General features: G+C 46.2%; 1 protein-coding gene across 2 annotated transcripts in view; it reads left to right on the top strand.

Moving 5' to 3' along the window:
* The first annotated feature begins 9,063 nt into the window (after positions 1-9,063).
* SKIL (SKI like proto-oncogene) overlaps positions 9,064-17,014 on the top strand; it is a 27,558-nt gene continuing 19,607 nt past the window's right edge. Inside the window, exons 1-3 of one of the 2 annotated variants that reach the window (XM_027875881.1) lie at positions 9,064-9,084; positions 12,680-12,876; positions 13,295-14,459. In XM_027875881.1, the coding sequence (XP_027731682.1) occupies positions 13,359-14,459 (1,101 nt within the window). In that variant the 5' untranslated portion in view covers positions 9,064-9,084; positions 12,680-12,876; positions 13,295-13,358. Of the gene's footprint in view, positions 9,085-10,491; positions 10,549-12,679; positions 12,877-13,294; positions 14,460-17,014 lie in introns of those variants that run through there. The other variant, XM_027875880.1, reaches the window with a different exon arrangement.

The raw sequence follows: 17,014 nt of genomic DNA, 5'->3' as shown, positions 1-17,014 counted from the left end.
AAATATAGGCAAGGTGGGACTACCATCATAAAACAGATCCTGCAGTTTCCTGAAGCAGGATATTAAGTAAAGTGGGGAGTGGTGATGAAGGATTTGGGGTACTTATTACTGAGAGCTAGTGGAAGCAGTTAGCAAGACATAGGTTCCAGTCCCTTCTCTGATACTTAGTAATGATCTGACCTTGGGCAAGTGTCTTAGCAAAATCTCAGAGTTTGAAGGGACCCCAGAGGCCCCTTGGAAAAGTGAAAGTGAATTCACAAGCTAATTGCCTCCAATGAGTTTGGCTTTCTTTGCCTTCCCCACAATTCTAATAAGGATGCATAAAGCTCATTTATTGGCAAGTTGTTTTATGACCTCTTTTTATTATAGCATTGTGGCATATCTATATTATGGAAGAGATTGAATAGAGTTATAGGGAGAATAAGGGAAGCCAGACTGCAAAGAGGTGAATAGTGAGCAGGAAGTGAAAAAGCAGAGACCTTGGGAGCAGAGAACTCTTTCTGCAAGTTTGGCTTTGAGAAGAGCTATAGTTTGAGAGGATGTCAAGTGAAGAGTTCAAAAAAAAATACCTTTTGTTAATATTCTTTTCTGTTTAATAATAATTATTTCTTTTAATAAAACAACAGCCCTGCATTCAGCCTTCTTTTATACTAAAGAAAAAGGATTAATAAAAAAAAAAACAAACAAATGCCCTAGAGTGAATATATCTGGTAAAGTATACATCATCCTGACTCAGTAGAACCTCACTTCTCTTCTATGAGGAGTGAAACAATTTCCTTTTCCATTCTCTGGAACCATCATAGGGGTAGTAAAAACAATATTCCAACCCTCTTGCTATTATGCAAATTGGGCAAGTTTTTCTATAAAAAGGAAATTAGGATTTAGTTGGTTTGGTGGTTCACATGACTTCCTGGTCACCTATGTAAAAGTGGCCAAGAGACTGACCAGGGGACTGGCCTGAATAACTTCTTTTTAGTGCTATTTTTATTTACATTCTGGTAAGCACTGTATATATAAGTTTTTTGGGTTTTGCTTATTTCATTCTGAATCTCACATATTTCAATGCAGCTGTGATTTTTATTAAGGTGAGAGTTTCCTCTAAACCTGCAGATCTCAGGACACCTATGCATGCTCACCCTGTGTAACTCTCATCCATATTTTCCTAAAAGTTTCCATGGGAGGATCACCCCATGTGCTGTTTATCTTCTTTGATTGGCGTGCTGGCCATCTATCTGTCATCCCTTGCTCTTGCCTTGTGACAAAGTCATCTTTTGCTGTCATACAATTCATTGTTGTATGTTGTAGCCTGTTCACACCCATCACATATCTCTCCATTGCCCTCTCTATGGTGCCTATCTTGAATTCATCAGAGACAGGGGTATTCTAGGTCTCATTGCCAATAGGCAACACCTGTACAATGTTAGTATTGAAAAGATGGGCCTTTGATATTATAGCAAACTTAGGGGAGAGTGAAAATGCTTTGCAATTTTCTGAAAGCAATCCAGGCTAATTTCTTTTTCCTTTCCAATTCTAAGCCTAGGTCAATGTCCATCTTTTTTGTCTGTTCTCTACACACACGCGCGCGCGTGCACACACACACACACACACACACAGATATCTTTAGTATACCCATTGTTAAAATATGGTAGTCGCTTAAATAGAGTTCTGGTGCTCTTTGTCCCAATGTGCACCAGTAAATCAAGTCCTAGAGTGGGGCTACATGTCCCCTCAGGTTCTTGAGGTAATACTGAGAGGTTTGGAGTATCTTTCTAATGCTATTGCCTCAATCCCCCATTTGGGTGTGTTGTCTCCAATAGCAATTGCCAGTTACAGTTGGTATCTGCCTTATATTATTTATTGGTCCAGTAATTAGCGCCCCATTATCTATTTAACCAATTATTGCCTCAGTGTCATTGATAAGTAACTCACAGAAGACAAAAAACAATCATGGAATACCTACATGTGCTCTGAAATGGCAATTGGGGCTTGCCATTCTACATTATCATGCATTTCCAGAAATAGACTCTGTAAGCCTCCTCACATGGGTTAGCAGCACATGTTCCTCAGACTGTGCAAGGGAATGGAAAGGGAAGAAGCATTTATTATAAGCTCCTGCTCTAGTCCAGGCACTGGGCTAAGTGCTTTACAAATATTATCTCTTTTGATCCTCACAACAACCCTGCAAGGTAGATGATGTTATCATTCCCATTTTACAGTTGAGGAAACTGAGGCAAACAGGTTAAATACCTTGCCAAGGGTCACACAGCTATTAAGTGTCAAAGGCCGGATTTGAACTCAGCTATTCCTGATTCCAGGAACGGTGCTTTAGCCACTGAGCCACCTCACCACTGGGCCCCCATTATGCTGACAATAGACATCTTCCATCCATTTGAATCATTTCATAAAAATCTCCCCACATTTCTCTGATTTCCTCATATACATAATTTCTTAAAGTATAGTAACATTCCATTCCATTCACCTACCAGGTTTTTATTTTGTTTTGAGGGCATTTGCCAGCCAGTGGATCCCTACTTTGTTTTTAGTTCTATGTTAAGGTTCTTAAAAGATTGGGGAAATATAGACTTGTTTGTAGACGCCGGGGAAAGAATCAGGACCATATAGCTAGTCATTATCAGAGCCAGGATTTAACCCAGATCTCTCTTAACTCAAAGGCTAATACTCCTTTGATTTAATTAACACTACCTTTTGATTGACTCTTTGATGCAAAATGTTTGCTATATCCTCAGATCTTTGGGTCATGATATGTATTATATGTATGCCTTCACCTAAGTAATTGATAAAAAGGTTGAATATCATAAACTCAAAGACTAAGGTACCCTAAGAGAGATCTACCCGAGTGTTGGGAAAAGGAAAGAGATGTATGGAAGGGAGAGATAACATTTAGCTCATGAAAGGGAGACATGGAGGATTTCATGAGGAGGGTGACATTTGAGCCAGACCTTGAAAGAAGGCTAGGATTTTGGGAAAAGTAGGGGTTTGCTCTCTATTCTATTTACTATATCATAGCTATCTTAGAGTCAGAAAGACCTGGTTCTGATTCTGATACATACTGGCTGAGTGACCCTGGGCAAATCACTTAACCTCTCAGAGTCCTAGGCATCTCTGACTAATTGCGGTTTCCTCATTGGGCATTCTTTATGTCAATTAAATCACAAATCTAAAAAAAAATAGAAAGAGAAGCCATTTTAAGTGGAATGTTGATAGAGAAAGGGAGAACGGGAGGGACACATTTGTAGAAGAAGGAAAGTGGGTGTTTTGTTGGGACAACAACAATATGTATATAATAGTTTAAGGTTTGTAAAACATTTTACATTTGTAGTAAGTATGCTCTGGCTCATTTTCCAGAGCTAGGATGATTATATCTGTCCCTCAGGGTTTCAGCAGTATCCTGAGAGGTTTAGAGCTATCTCTTTTCTGATGCCATTGGCTTGATCCCCCATCTGTTGAGTTCCCTGTTAGGTGTCATTGATTAGAGGTCTCATCTCACTTAGCCATTTAATATCAATTAGCTTTTATAAAAAGATATTTACTTTGAAGACATAGCAAGAATCAAAATACAAACATGTCAAATCAACACCTCCAGGGCATTATCTTTCCTATTCTTTGTTGGTTTCTGGGGAGGATGGGCTCATATGTAACCCAGTTTCCAGATAGCATTGGTACTATCAATGTTGTTGTTCTGTCCTGTCCAACTCTTCATGACCCCATTTGGAGTTTTCTTGGCAAAGATACTGGAGTGGTTTGCCATTTCCTTCTCCAGCTCATTTTACAGATAAGGAAACTGAGGTCAACAGGGTTAAGTGACTTGCTCAGGGTCACACAGCTAGTAAATGTGTGAAACCAAATTTGAACTCAAGTCTTCCTGACTCCTGGCCCCTCACTTTATTCAGTGTGCCTCCTAGCTGCCCACCATCTTATTCATGTCCAAATCAACCAATCAATAAACATTTATTAAGCACCTACTATGTGCCAAGTACTGTGCTAAGTGCTGGGGATACAAAAAGAGTTAAAAGACAGTCCCCTGCCTTCAAGGAGCTCACAATTTAATAGGAGAGAAAACATGCAAACAAATCTATACAAAACAAGCTATATACAGAATAAATAAGAAATACTTAAGAGAAAGAAGGCACTGGAATTGAGAGGGTTTGGGAAAAGCTTCCTGCAGAAGGTTGGATTTTAGTTGAGAATTAAAGGAAGCCAGGGAGGTGAGGATATGTGAGGGAGAGCTTTCTAGGTATAGGGAGCAGCTAGAGAAAATGCCCAGAGCTGAAAGTAGGAGTGTCTTGTTTGTGGAATAGCCAGGAGGCTAGGGTCACTGGGCCAAAGAGCACATGTCTGGGAGCATTGATGTTGTATGAGTCTTTGTCTCAGCCACCCGTGGGCTGAGTCTCCGTCACTCCCAAAGGTCATTCCTTGCTCATTGGGAAATTGACATTGGGCTGACCAGCCTCAAAACCTGGATCCTGGGACCCGAGTCATCAAGACACCAGGAAACCTGGAGGCCTATCTGACCTTTTGAAACTCTCAAGTTTGGAGCATCCCATCTTTTCATCTAAAAGGGAAAAGAACAAACACTGAGGCCACACGACCTTTTTCACAGGGTTGTATGTCAGCCTGGGTCAGGAGAAGGTCCAAGGCCTCTCTCATTGTCGCTGTGTTTCTCACCAGACACCACCAGAGGAGTCAAATGAAGATTGAGCAGCCAAAGGGGAATGTGGCTGAATAACAAAAGGCTGAGTCTCTGGTTGCCAGTGCGTTTTTGAAGCTGATCAATGAAAAAGCTGGTTTTGTTGTTCCATCGTGTCTGACTCTTTGTGACCCCATTTGGGGTTTTCTTGGCAGAGTTACTGGAGTGGGTTGCCATTTCCTTCTCCAGCCATTTTACAGATAAGGAAACTGAGGCAAACAGGGTGAAGTGAATTGCCCAGGGTCACATAGTTAGAAAGTCCAAGGCCGAATTTGAACTCATGGGGATGAGTCTTCCTGATTTCAAGGTCCCTGCTCTCTTCACTGCTCCACCTCTATGTCCCAACCAGGTGATTGGCAGAAGTACCTTGGAGAGAGGAAAGCATACACCAGTGTTCTGTTGCAGAACTGGTTGCAGTCTGGTTATTTTCCCCAAGGTACTTGCATTTTTACATGTCAGCATGACTCCCCAAGAAGCAGAATCCCCTGCTTCTCTTCCACAGGGGAGACATTGTCAAAAGTTCTCTGCTCATGTTCTAGATTTTGTTACACATACAATATCTCATTTGATCTTAGTGAGATAGATGCTATTATTATCCCCATTTTCCAGAGGAGAACTCAGGCTGAGATGACTTGCCCAGCATCACCCAGCAAGTTAAGTGGCTGATTTGAACTCAAGACTCCCTGACTCCATGTCTAAGGTTCTGTCCATCACACCATTTAGCTATCTTTTTCTTTTTTTAGACAATAGGGTATCATTCAGGGCTTTTGAGGCTGGGGATTATGATGACTCCTGGGGATTATCCTCTATAAAGAGGCAGTAATTCAAAAGGCCCTTATTTTTGGTTTTGGAATCCAGAACCACACATGTAAAGCCTTTCTATATCAACTCTGTGCTCCATTTTCCTGTTGGCAGCATAGGACCAAAATGAGCAGCAGAGGTGAGGAGATCATGGATTATTCGCTAAATGGATAATCCCTGGTAATTAAGTTGGCCTCCCAAGTACGTCTGTGGATGTGGACCATTCTCTTTACCACCTGCCGTGGTTGTTTTCTCTTTTCCTTTCTATTGTCTGTGTTTTGTGGGCCCTTGCACTATAACATCTGGGCTGGAAGAGACAATGACTGCTATTTTTCTCAAGGGTTTCTATAAAACCAATCTTGCAAATACTTCCCAAATATTAGGTAAGACCTGCAAAAATGTGGCCACAGATGAACCTCCCAGGATACACTCGATCTAAGCAAATCTCACTTGCTTAGAAGTCCCATCCTGCAGTCTGGGGTCAGTGGCCTTGGGATTTGAAGGGCAAAATGCAATCTGCCAGGCACTTTCCGCACTTTGTTGAACGATGTAAAAATTCTATTTTCCCCCAATAAGTTCAAACACTGTGCTCCACATTTAGACTCCCCTAGCTACTTGTTTACTCCCTACCCTCGGGGTGGGGGTGGGGTAGGGTGGTGGTGTGAATAAACAAGTTTTACCATCCCCATGGAGGGGAGGGGAGAGGTGGGTGGGGGCAGGGGTGAATGAACAAGACTTTTCCTGCAGCAAAGAATGTTGGCTTCTATCAGAAACACAGATGCTTTGCGGGGGGAAACAAAACGAATAGGGGAAATAAGCTGTGGTAGTTTGATACTGAGATTTTTCTGTCCAAGGCATTTGGGCTTGTAAAAATTATTTTTATGGCCGATAAATGGCCACTAAAGTTGATGACTAATGGCAGTTTTGAAATAACCTTTCTTTTTTTTTAGTGGGTGTTGGAGGGGTCTTTATGGTTTTCCCAAATCACATCTTCCCACTAGGTTCATGGACCAGGTACAGACAATTGATCAAGGCTCATGGCTGTCCACCCTTCTCACTTCAACCCTGGGGTTAGGTCGTCTATGTTTTCAGACTGGTTAAAATCTGTCCCTGCAGGCTCACAGATGCTCCTGGTCTCCCCCTGACTCCACACTGAGCATCATTATCTCTGCAGAGCTTCTGTCTCTATGGTAATAACAGATGGGAAGTGCTACAGAATTATTCATGCTAGGGAAAGGAGACAGTCCAAAAGGGAGGGGGAGAAGAGCAGCCTTCCCTGGGGGAAAGAGAGGCTCAGTAACTGGGGAGGACAATAGTTGGGGGAGATGGGGGTGAAACTTTGAACAGAAGTGGGAGCTGAGCAAAGAGGAGGGGGAGGAGCTGGAACGGAGGAAAGAGAAGAATCTTTTGTCCCTGCTCTGTCTCAGCCATCCGGGAGAACTGCTGGCTCTATTTAAGCTGAGAGATGTTAGGGAGTGTCTACCAGAATACACCAAATGACAAAGCGCTGACAATAAAATGAGGGTCTAACAGGGACAGAAAATTGGGCACCCCTGAACAACACAGATGAAAACTCTGAACCAAAAGAGTACTGGGTGCTTTAGTGCTGGGTGGGGACAGTTTCAATTCCTTATTTTCGGGCTGTGGTGGAGTAAAATGAATCTCATCTTGATCCATCAATACTACTCAACATCTTCAGAAGTAATTTTGGCTTTTTTAAAAGTAAGGATTCAATTTTCTTGAAACTCATCCTCCTCTTCCTCTCCCCCTACCCCTGAACAAGAGAAAAGTTTTAAAATGGGCTTGTTGTTCATTCTTATCTGAGTCTTTGTGACCCATTTGGGGTTTGCTTGGCAGAGGTACTGGAGTAGTTTGCTATTTCATTCCCCAACTCATTTTACAAATGAGGAAACTGAGGCAGACAGGGGTTAAGTGATTTGCCCAGGGTCACACAGCTAGTAAGTGTCTGAGGCCAGATTTGAACTTCCTGGCACTGCCCCACCTAGTCATTTAATAGCTAACATTTACATGCTGGTTTACAATTATTATCTTATTTGATCCTCACATAGCAGCCCTGGGACGGAGGTGCTATTCTTATAACGTCTTTTACAGATGAGGAAACTGAAGCAAAGAGAGATTGATTTGGTGACTTGCCTAGGATCACACTGCTAGTAAGTGTGAGAGGTCCCATTTGAACTCAGGCCTTCCCAACTAGGGATCCAGAGCTCTAATCACTGAGCCACCTATCGAATATACTTTTCCTGACCTTTATTCTTTCCTCTTTCCCACCCACAGTTTTCTATTTCCAAAGAGACCTTTTAGCCACAATAAAGTAGTTTTATCAAACTAAGTTTATTTACACCACCTCTCTGCCTCAGGCACTAGGTTAGGTGCCTAGGCTTTGATGAACAAAAACAAAAACAGAACCAGAAATGGTCTCTCCCTTCAGGGAGCTTACATACTACTGGGTGGAGTTTGAGAGATGATAAACATGGAGTAGTGCAAAGACACAGGATTTGGAGGCTGGGAATCCTGGTTAGAATCCTGACTTACTGTGACCATGGACACATCACTTTGCTTCTCTGGAACCCAGTTTCTCACCTTCAAAATGAAGAGTAGTCATTCATTCAGTCAAGGAGCATTTATTAAATGATTACTGTGTGGTAAGCACTGCGCTAACTTCTGGGGTTAAAAAAGCACAAAGAAAGAGTTCTTGCCTTTAAGGAGCTTCCATTTTAATGGGTTTTGTTTGGCCTTTTTTTTTTTTGTGGGGATCCCTAGTGTTTTGCACAGTTCCTGGCAAACAGTAAGGGCTTAATTAATACTTGTTGACTGACTGAAAAGGAAGATAACACATAAAAAGAAGGTTCTGACTTACAGCTCCAAATCCTATGAAAAATGTGTATGGCTGGCTAAGTAGCTAAGGTAATTTGAGAAGGGAGAGCTATAATCATAGCTGATATTTACATAGGAATTTACCAAGTGGCCTCACATGATCCTCACAACACCCCTCCGAGGGCGGGCAGGACATGTTCATGGGATCATGGATTTAGTGCTGGTTTTGGTCATCTTTTTATGGATTGGCAATATTTATCCAGTACAGGAGGAAACTGAGGCACATAGCAATTGCATGACACGGAGGCAAGCAAGAATTTCTTCAGAGCCCGCCATGGGCCAGACAGACCTTGGTCCAGGCGCCGGGGATACAAGGTCACGTAAAGGCCGCACTTCTTTGGACGCACTCACACCTCTTGCACTCCATTAACATCGGAGCTGCTCAGACACCACCACCATGTTGGCAGCGCCTCTCCTAGTCTCTAACGAGTCTCTCATTCCTCCAGCTCTTGGGTGCTTAGTCTCTACTCCTTCGCTCCCCTCCCCATGTGAAAGTCAACCAATAAAAAAAAGAACCCTGAAAAAAAAACCTCGCTATTGATGCTCTGGGTGTTTTAAATCGCACGAGGGGAGGGGCCCGGACCAGGGCCAGGGAGGGAGGGTGGCTGGGGCTTCGCTTGGGCTGCAACTTTTTTTTTTTTTTTCCAGACGACCGACTCACTGGCTGCCCGCGAGCCGAGGTCAGTTCAGGCGAGGAGCCTCCGAGCGCGCCCTGTTCCGGGACAGGAGTCCAGGGGCCGGGGGGGGGGGGGGGGGGGGCCCGGGGCAGCCAGAGGCAAGGTCGGGGCGGGGCTCCCGTCTGCTGGTGCAGAGCTGGTTTTCTGGGGCGGGCTGGAGGCCCTGCGGTCTAGGAAGTGCGGGCGGGGGGGGGGGGTGCCGGGAAAGAGGGGGAAGGGCGCCGGGGAGCAGATGCTGTTCTCGGCTAGGCGAGGGGTGTCCCTGACCTCCCCGCTTAGGGGACTCGGAGTAGCGGGGGAAAGGCTGGAGGAGGGGTTGGGGGGTGAGAGAGAGCAGATGCTGCCAGGGCGAGGGGGTTTGTCCCTGACCTCTCGATTAGGGGGCTCGGAAGGGCGAAAGGGGAGGGGTAGCAGATGCTGCTCTCGGCTGGAGGAGGGGTGTTCCTGACCATCCTGTGTAAGGGGCTAAGAAGGGCGCGGGGAGGGGGTGGATGAGTAGGGGAGGATGTCCCAGACGTCTCCTGGCTTATTGGGGCGTTTTTTGGGGGGGGATGCCGCCCTCGACCTGGGGCGTCCCTGATCTCCCCGATGGAGGGCTTGCGGGGGCGCCTGGGAGGGGAGATGCTGCTCTTTCCTGGGGCAGGGGCGTCCCTGATCTCCCTGGGCCGGGGGCTCGCAGGGGCGCCGGGGGGGGTGTTAGGAAATGCTGCCCTGGGCCAGGGGCACCCCCTGGGCAGGGGGCTTACTGCCTGGTGGGGTGGGGAGGGACTGCTCTTTCCCCGGGTAGGGGGCTTACAGGGGCGTCCGGTGGGGGGGGTGTGAGGAAATGCGGCTCTTTCCCTGGGGCGGGGGGCTCACAGGGGCGCCGGGAGGGGCTTCCCTGTCCCCGGGGCAGGGGCGCCCCGCGGTCTGGCTCTGGGCCCCCGCGGGGCGGGCCGCAGACAGCTGGCTCGGCCCCTCCCCCGCAGCCCGGCCGGGCGGGGCGGGGCGGGAGGGAACATCCTGTCTGCTCCGGGCGCACCGCAGACAGGCTCGCGCGCCAGCCGGCCAGACAGCGCGCGGGGCCGCGAGGCCCAGGGAGCCCTGCGGGCGGGGGAGGGAGGAGGGGAGCCGGGCGCGCGCGGCCCGGCGTCGGCGGCGCGCCGGGCGGGGAGCGCGGGGCGGGGCCGGAGCCACAATAGAACGCTGGGGCTGGAGGGGCGCGCGCGCGCGCGCGCGCGGACGGCGGCGCGGCCCGCCCCTCCCCCCTCCCCCGCGGCCCCTCCCCCGGGCTGGCGGAGACGGCGGCGGCGGCGGCGGCGTCTGCGGGAAGCTGTGTCTCCGCAGTGACGTGGGCGGTCTGTGTGCCCGCTGACGTCAGAGGGCTGGCTGTGTGTAGCCATGGGGGGGCGGGGGGTTCTGAGCGGCGGCGCCGGCGGAGCCCGGGGGAGCCTCGGAGCGGCGGCGGAGCCCGGGGGAGCAGCGCAGGTACGGTCCGGCCGGGCCCGGCGCGGAGGGGCCCGCGGGCAGGGGAGCAGGAGGGGGGCCGAGGGGCCGCGGCTGCACTTGACCTCGGCGCCCGCCGGGGATGCCCTCGCCTCGGTGGGGCAGCCGAGCCGCCCGGGTGGGGCGCGGGGGCCACCCGGACCCCCTGAACTTGCGGGGAGGCTCTGCGGGCGTGGGCAGGGGGGCTTCTGCTCGTGTCGCCACCCACCCGCGTCCCCTTCGCCGTCCGCCCAGTTGGGGGGAGGGCGGCGAGGAGGGGGACTGGGGACCACCGGGCTGGGGAGGGAGAGGGCTCCCACCCTTGTCTGCCTCGTCTCCCCTCCCCCGTCTGCCCTCTCCCTGAGTCTGCCCCCCTCCCCCTGTCTGCCCCCCTGCGGGTCCACCCCTCCCCCCGTGTCTGTCTCCTCATCTTCTCCCCCGCCCCCCCCCGCGTCTTCCCCCCCCCCCTCCGTCTGCCGCTCCCCTCCGGTGTCTTCCCCCCCATCCCCTTCCCCCCACCCCGTGCCCCCGCCCCGGCACGAGTGGCGCCTAGTTCCCGAAGTGGGGGTAGCGACGGAAGGGGATAGAGATGTTGGGGTGGGGTGCGGCATGGCAAAGGGAGACTTCTGCCTCCGCTCACCCACTCCCCCACCTCTGACGGTCTTTTTCCGTTCCGGGCGTGGGGGGGATAGAGGGAGGGGGCTTGGGATGACCCTCCCAAGGGACCCTCCCTGGAGGAGGTGAAGAGGCAGAAAGGGACTTTAACTCGTGTCTTTGCTCTGCCCGCACCCTTTCCGCTGATCGACTCTTGACCAGCGAGCTCCGTTTAGTTTCAGGGGCCGCAGACAGGGAGAGGATGGGAGGGTGGGTGAGGAAAGGAAGGGGATTTCCACCCGTGTGTCCCCTTGCTTTCCCCCCACCCCCGCCAGCCTCCACCCTGGTGGAGTCTAGACTTGTTCCCCGGGGCAGACTGGCAGGGGGAGGGCTGGGGATGTCCCCGTCGGGTTGTGGAGGAGGAGGACTCCCACCCACCTACCCCAGCCTGATTCCTGGTGTCCTGCCTCCCCCACCCTTCCCTTGGGTTTTGAAATTGAGTGCTTGACTCCGCGTGGGTGTAAAGGACTTTCAGGGTTTGGGGAATCCCCCGTTCTCCAGGTGATTCCTTTTGCGCTTCGCAGTTTGAGTTTGCTCTCTGCGTTGGGGTTGAAGTCAGTGGGTTCCTAGTTCTCCTGTTGTCCTTCCTTTCCCTTGTTGAAATGGATGGAGGGAATAGTTCGGGTAGCAAGGTCTCCTCCACCCCCACTCCAGTTTCTTCCATTTATTCAGAATTTCTTTTCTTGAGAAGGAAATTGAAGGAGGATTTGGCCCCCCCCTTTTCCTTTCCCTTTCCTCCATTTGCATTCTTTGTGAACAGTGTCTGCAACTGCTTTTTTTGTCTCATATTAGCCTTGTTCAAGGTTGGAGGGTCAAAGGATTGGCGCATATAGTTAGTCCCAGGCATCGGGCAAATTTTCTCACCTTTTGGATTTACCTACGTTTTAAAAAAAATGAACCTTTGATTTCATAACGATACAAAAAATAATTCAGCTATACAGGGCAATTAATGCAAAAAAAAAATCAATGCAATTTAGATTAGGCCATCAATATTTACCCATGATGAGATACTGAGTGCTGATTTGAACACTATTTTTCCCCCTTCCTCTAAGTACTTGGAGTTAATTCTTTCGAATGATATTAGGGAATGCAGTAAGTAAATTATTCTGGTTATAATGGCAGTTGAAAGAGGCTCCCTAGTGATTAGCTTTGGGTGAGTTGATTCGAGTGAAGCCATTGTGTAGTTCTGTATATTGTGAGTTAGCCCCTGTACTGCGCACAAGATCTATCTCTGCCTCTGATTGCTCCGGACACCCTTTTCAAGTTGCCTTCATGTTTAAATTGAGGGTCTTCAAATGAAATTATTTAAATAAATAACCATCAAATTAACTGATTTAAATAAATCATTAAAAAATATCACCCCTTGCAAATGAACTTGCTTCACCATTGAGAAACTGCTTTCAAATGGAACCTTTGGTCCCTGGAACACATTCAAATATAACTTTTCCTTGTCCCCACCCTCTTTTTTCTTTTTTTACAGATTAATTGAAAGGAACATTGCTCAAGGCACAGATTTTTCTTTAGGTGCTGTTACTTTTGGTTGCAGAAATCCAGCTGGAGGTATAGACAGTGGTCATCTCTACTGACATCTCTACAGGGCCCGTTACAGACAGCTTTTTATTTATCTGCTAATATAGACTGTCTTTTGGAGGAATACATTTTTCCCAGTATCCTCAGGTGAATTTTAAATTTATCTTCACTGTGTTAAAAACATTTTGACATGTGTTCTTCTCTTATTTATGGCCACAAATACTGGCAAATATCTCTGATATTGTACTTTAGAAGAATTGAGTTGAGTCAGCGTATCTCAAATTGAGATAATTAATGACTTAAATTTTTTTTTTAAGTAATGTACCTGAAGAATCCAGGAAACAAGGTTCACTTAGACTTTAAAATGTGCTATGTACTTTATTCCTGGAATCTGAGACAAAAATGTTAAATACTTTTATACTTGACAGTATAAAAGTGACAACCACATTTTATTGAAGGAACTAAAGTGAAGGTGTAGAATCTCTTCAGTAAATCAAAGCTTTCTTTAAAAAGAGATGCTGTGACTGAGCGAAGCTCCTTTAAACATTTTCTTATTTTCTTCCAGAACAAACCATCAAACTAAGATGCAAATTTCATACTTAATTATTTGAAGCTTAAACAGTTCAGCCATGGAAACTCTCCCAACTCGCTTCCCTTTGGTTCAGGGCTCCAGTAAAAAACGGAATGGGCTAAGAGATGAGGGCAGCCCTCCCATGAAAAAAATGATGACCGAAATGCACGTAAATGGGAAAGTGCTGATAAACACGTTGCCAGCCGTAAAGAAGGAGAACGTGGATGACTGTGGTGAAGCTCCGATGGAGACAGATGGGGAAAAGGCCAAATCCAGCTGTAATTCAGCGTCTGAACCTTTACATTTAAATCCTAGTTTAAAGCACACGCTGGCACAATTCCACTTAAGTAGTCAGAGCTCCCTGGGTGGGCCTGCGGCATTTTCAGCTCGTTATTCCCAAGAAAGCATGTCACCTACTGTATTCTTGCCTCTCCCATCACCTCAGATTCTTCCTGGACCTTTGCTCATTCCTCCAGATAGTTCCACAGAACTTACTCAGACTGTCTTGGAGGGGGAATCGATTTCTTGTTTCCAGGTTGGAGGAGAAAAGAGACTATGTTTGCCTCAAGTCTTAAATTCTGTACTCCGGGATTTTTCGCTCCAGCAAATAAATACTGTGTGTGATGACTTGTACATATACTGTTCGCGGTGCACCTCGGAACAGCTTCACATCCTGAAGGTCTTGGGAATCCTTCCGTTTAATGCCCCGTCCTGTGGGCTAATCACACTCACTGATGCTCAAAGACTGTGCAATGCCTTGCTCCGTCCACGTACCTGCCCTCAAAATGGTAGTATGCTTCCTGCTAAAAACTCCTTGGCCCAGTTACAAGAAACTGGCAGGGCCTTTGAAGTGGAACATGAGTGTCTGGGCAAATGCCAGGGCTTATTTGCGCCCCAGTTTTATGTTCAGCCCGATGCACCATGTATACAGTGTCTGGAATGCTGTGGAATGTTTGCACCCCAGACGTTTGTGATGCATTCGCACAGATCCCCTGACAAGAGGACCTGCCACTGGGGCTTTGAATCAGCCAAGTGGCCTTGCTATCTTCACGTAAACCAAAAATACTTAGGGACGCCGGAAGAAAAGAAACTCAACAGTCTTTTAGAGGAAATGAAGGAGAAATTTAGTGTCCGGAGTGGAAAGAGAGCTCAGTCCAAAGTAAGTGCTTTCATTCTAGCATTTGAAAAGGTGCCCATTTGTTCTGATTGGAAGTGGGATACATATTTTTCTAGAAGTGCATTGATTATTTCAGAATCAAAGATCCTTTTAAGATTGCATTTGGTAGATTTTAGAAGTGTAACTTGATGCATCTTAAACCATGGAGTGGTTATAAATGTAGCCAAATGAGAGAGTATCATTACTTCATGTAGATAAATGGAAGCTAACTGCTGTTTCTGTGATTCATGATCATTTACTTTTAAGCATCAGCTCCTTTTGCAAATGGGATAAGTGAACCACAGAGACATCTTGTGGTTTGCCCCAGTTGGCATTTTTGAGTGACACACCAATGATTTTTGGCATCATTTCCCTACTGGACTATTCAGATGTTATGGTCTTTGGAATATGATGGAGAAAAAAGATTTGTCTGAAGGACTTGTGATTCCAGTATCAGAATGATCTGAACATTTCATAGTAATTGATTTTTTAAAGAAGATTATATTTACTATGGTATAGGGTGCTCTAAAAAGGAAAAATGAGCAAAAAAAAAATAAAGGGATAAATTTAGATAAAGCAATAGGAAAGGGAAAAAAAAACCCTTTGTGATAATGATGCTGATAAAGTTAGTTTTCTAGTCCAGCCCCTGCACATTTTAAACAAAGCTATATATTTCCCCCCCTAAACTAGCTTTCTTAATTCATATATAACCCCCTCTTTTTGAGTGTCTTAGTACTTTGTTATGATGAGCAAATTGATTGAAAGCAGTAAATCATGTTTCATCTGAAAATCTTTAGTCACAGTAGTAGCTATTTAGCTCTTAATTCTTCAAAACATCCCTGAGTGTTCCTTTTTTTCCAGAAGAAGAAGAAAATGAAACACAGATGAACTGTCTGCTTGAAGGTCATAGGGCATGTAAATAGTACTATATAGTGAGCAGCATAACTAGGAACAGACTTTTGATTTCTTGCCCTGAGCGTGAAAATATTGCCCTTTAAAGATATGAGAATTATGTTATCTGCTCAGTTCCGGTGATATAAAATGAAAGAGAAAATTTGCTTTTGCCAGGGTGTATTACTGTGGACTGTTTAAACCATGTAGGTTTGGAAGTGTTGTTTCCTGCCTGGCTCCCAATAGCACAGTACTTGGCATATAGTAGGTCCTAAATACATGCTTGTTTCGTGCTCCTCTGTAGAGTAAGCTGCTCCCGAAGTTGTAGTTCATTGCCATATTCCCGTATGGGTAGGCTCAGGTTTTTTTTTTCTTTTTAGCAAAGTGGACACCTCACGTTTTCAGTTTTTCAGATTTACACACAATTTTGCTCGACTTCATACAGGTCACTTCACTTATAGAAATTGTATATGTGCGTAATAATAATACCTCCTTTTTCTATGAATGATGTCCCACCTGTAAACAAATGAAGGTAAAGATTGACCTTTCTGGTGACATCCTGGTTCTGCCATGGCATTTGTGGTGCTTATTCTGCTAAAGGTCTATAGGATACAAAATGTCAGAACCCTGGGGGACAGGAAGGTACATTTTCTTGGATACGCTTAGCCCAAACTAAAGGAATAAAATGATGTGGGAATGTCCCTTGGTTTTATTAAGGTTAAAACTCATCTTCAGTCTGTGATGTGGTTCTATATTATAAAGGCCATATACATAGTAAATTTGAATATTGTGTACCCCAGAGAATTCTAGCTAACTTCCTCTTGATTAATTACACTTAAGTAACTTGAAAATTTGCAAGACCCTTTAAATACCTGACCTCATTTGAGCCTGACAGTAACCCTTGGTGACTAGATACCCTCAGACGAGGAAACTTGAGAGATCAGGGTGTTGTCCAGGGTCACCCAGTGGCTCAGTGTCACAGTTAGAATCTGAACGCGGTCTGGTCCCTGGACCCTAAGCTCAGCACTATGTCTACACCACCTCCCTGCTCTCTTGCTTATATTTGTGTTTTTCAACTAAAATAACCCTTCTGTGAACAGTTTTCAGAAAGCAGAAGGTACTGTTATAGGAAATCTTAGGCAAAAAAAATTTGAAAAAGCAACTGTGTTAGAACCATTAGTAGCCTTTTAAATTAATCTAAGTATGTTTTTTTTTTAAGCTTTGTATAAATATGTGGAAAGATTTGACCCGAAGCCTGGAAGACCCTGATACTTTGTAGTCTGGTTAATTTCTTTAAGTCTCTTATTGTTATGAGATACTTTGTAAGTTGTAGAGGAGGTGTTGACTATCCTGGTGGAAGGAATTGTCTCACTTGGGAGTTCCCTATACTTGTGAAATCACAGATCCAGTCCCCTAATCCTATTAGCATGTGTGTAAGCCTGAAATATATAGACATCTTAGAATGGGCTAAAAAGGAAGTGCTTGACTGGCCTAATGCATTTTCTGTTTCTGACAGTATATAGGTACATATTATAGTGAGTTGGCTGCTTCTGAACTCCCAAACTGAACTCAAACTAATCTGTTAGAACACACACACACACACACACACACACACACACACACACACACACACACACACACACACACACACACACACACACACACAC

Source organism: Vombatus ursinus, unplaced genomic scaffold, assembly GCF_900497805.2.
Source record: "Vombatus ursinus unplaced genomic scaffold, bare-nosed wombat genome assembly UNPS02014810.1, whole genome shotgun sequence".
Taxonomy (NCBI): Eukaryota; Metazoa; Chordata; class Mammalia; order Diprotodontia; family Vombatidae; genus Vombatus; species Vombatus ursinus.
This window is presented reverse-complemented; position numbering and strand designations above follow the sequence as displayed.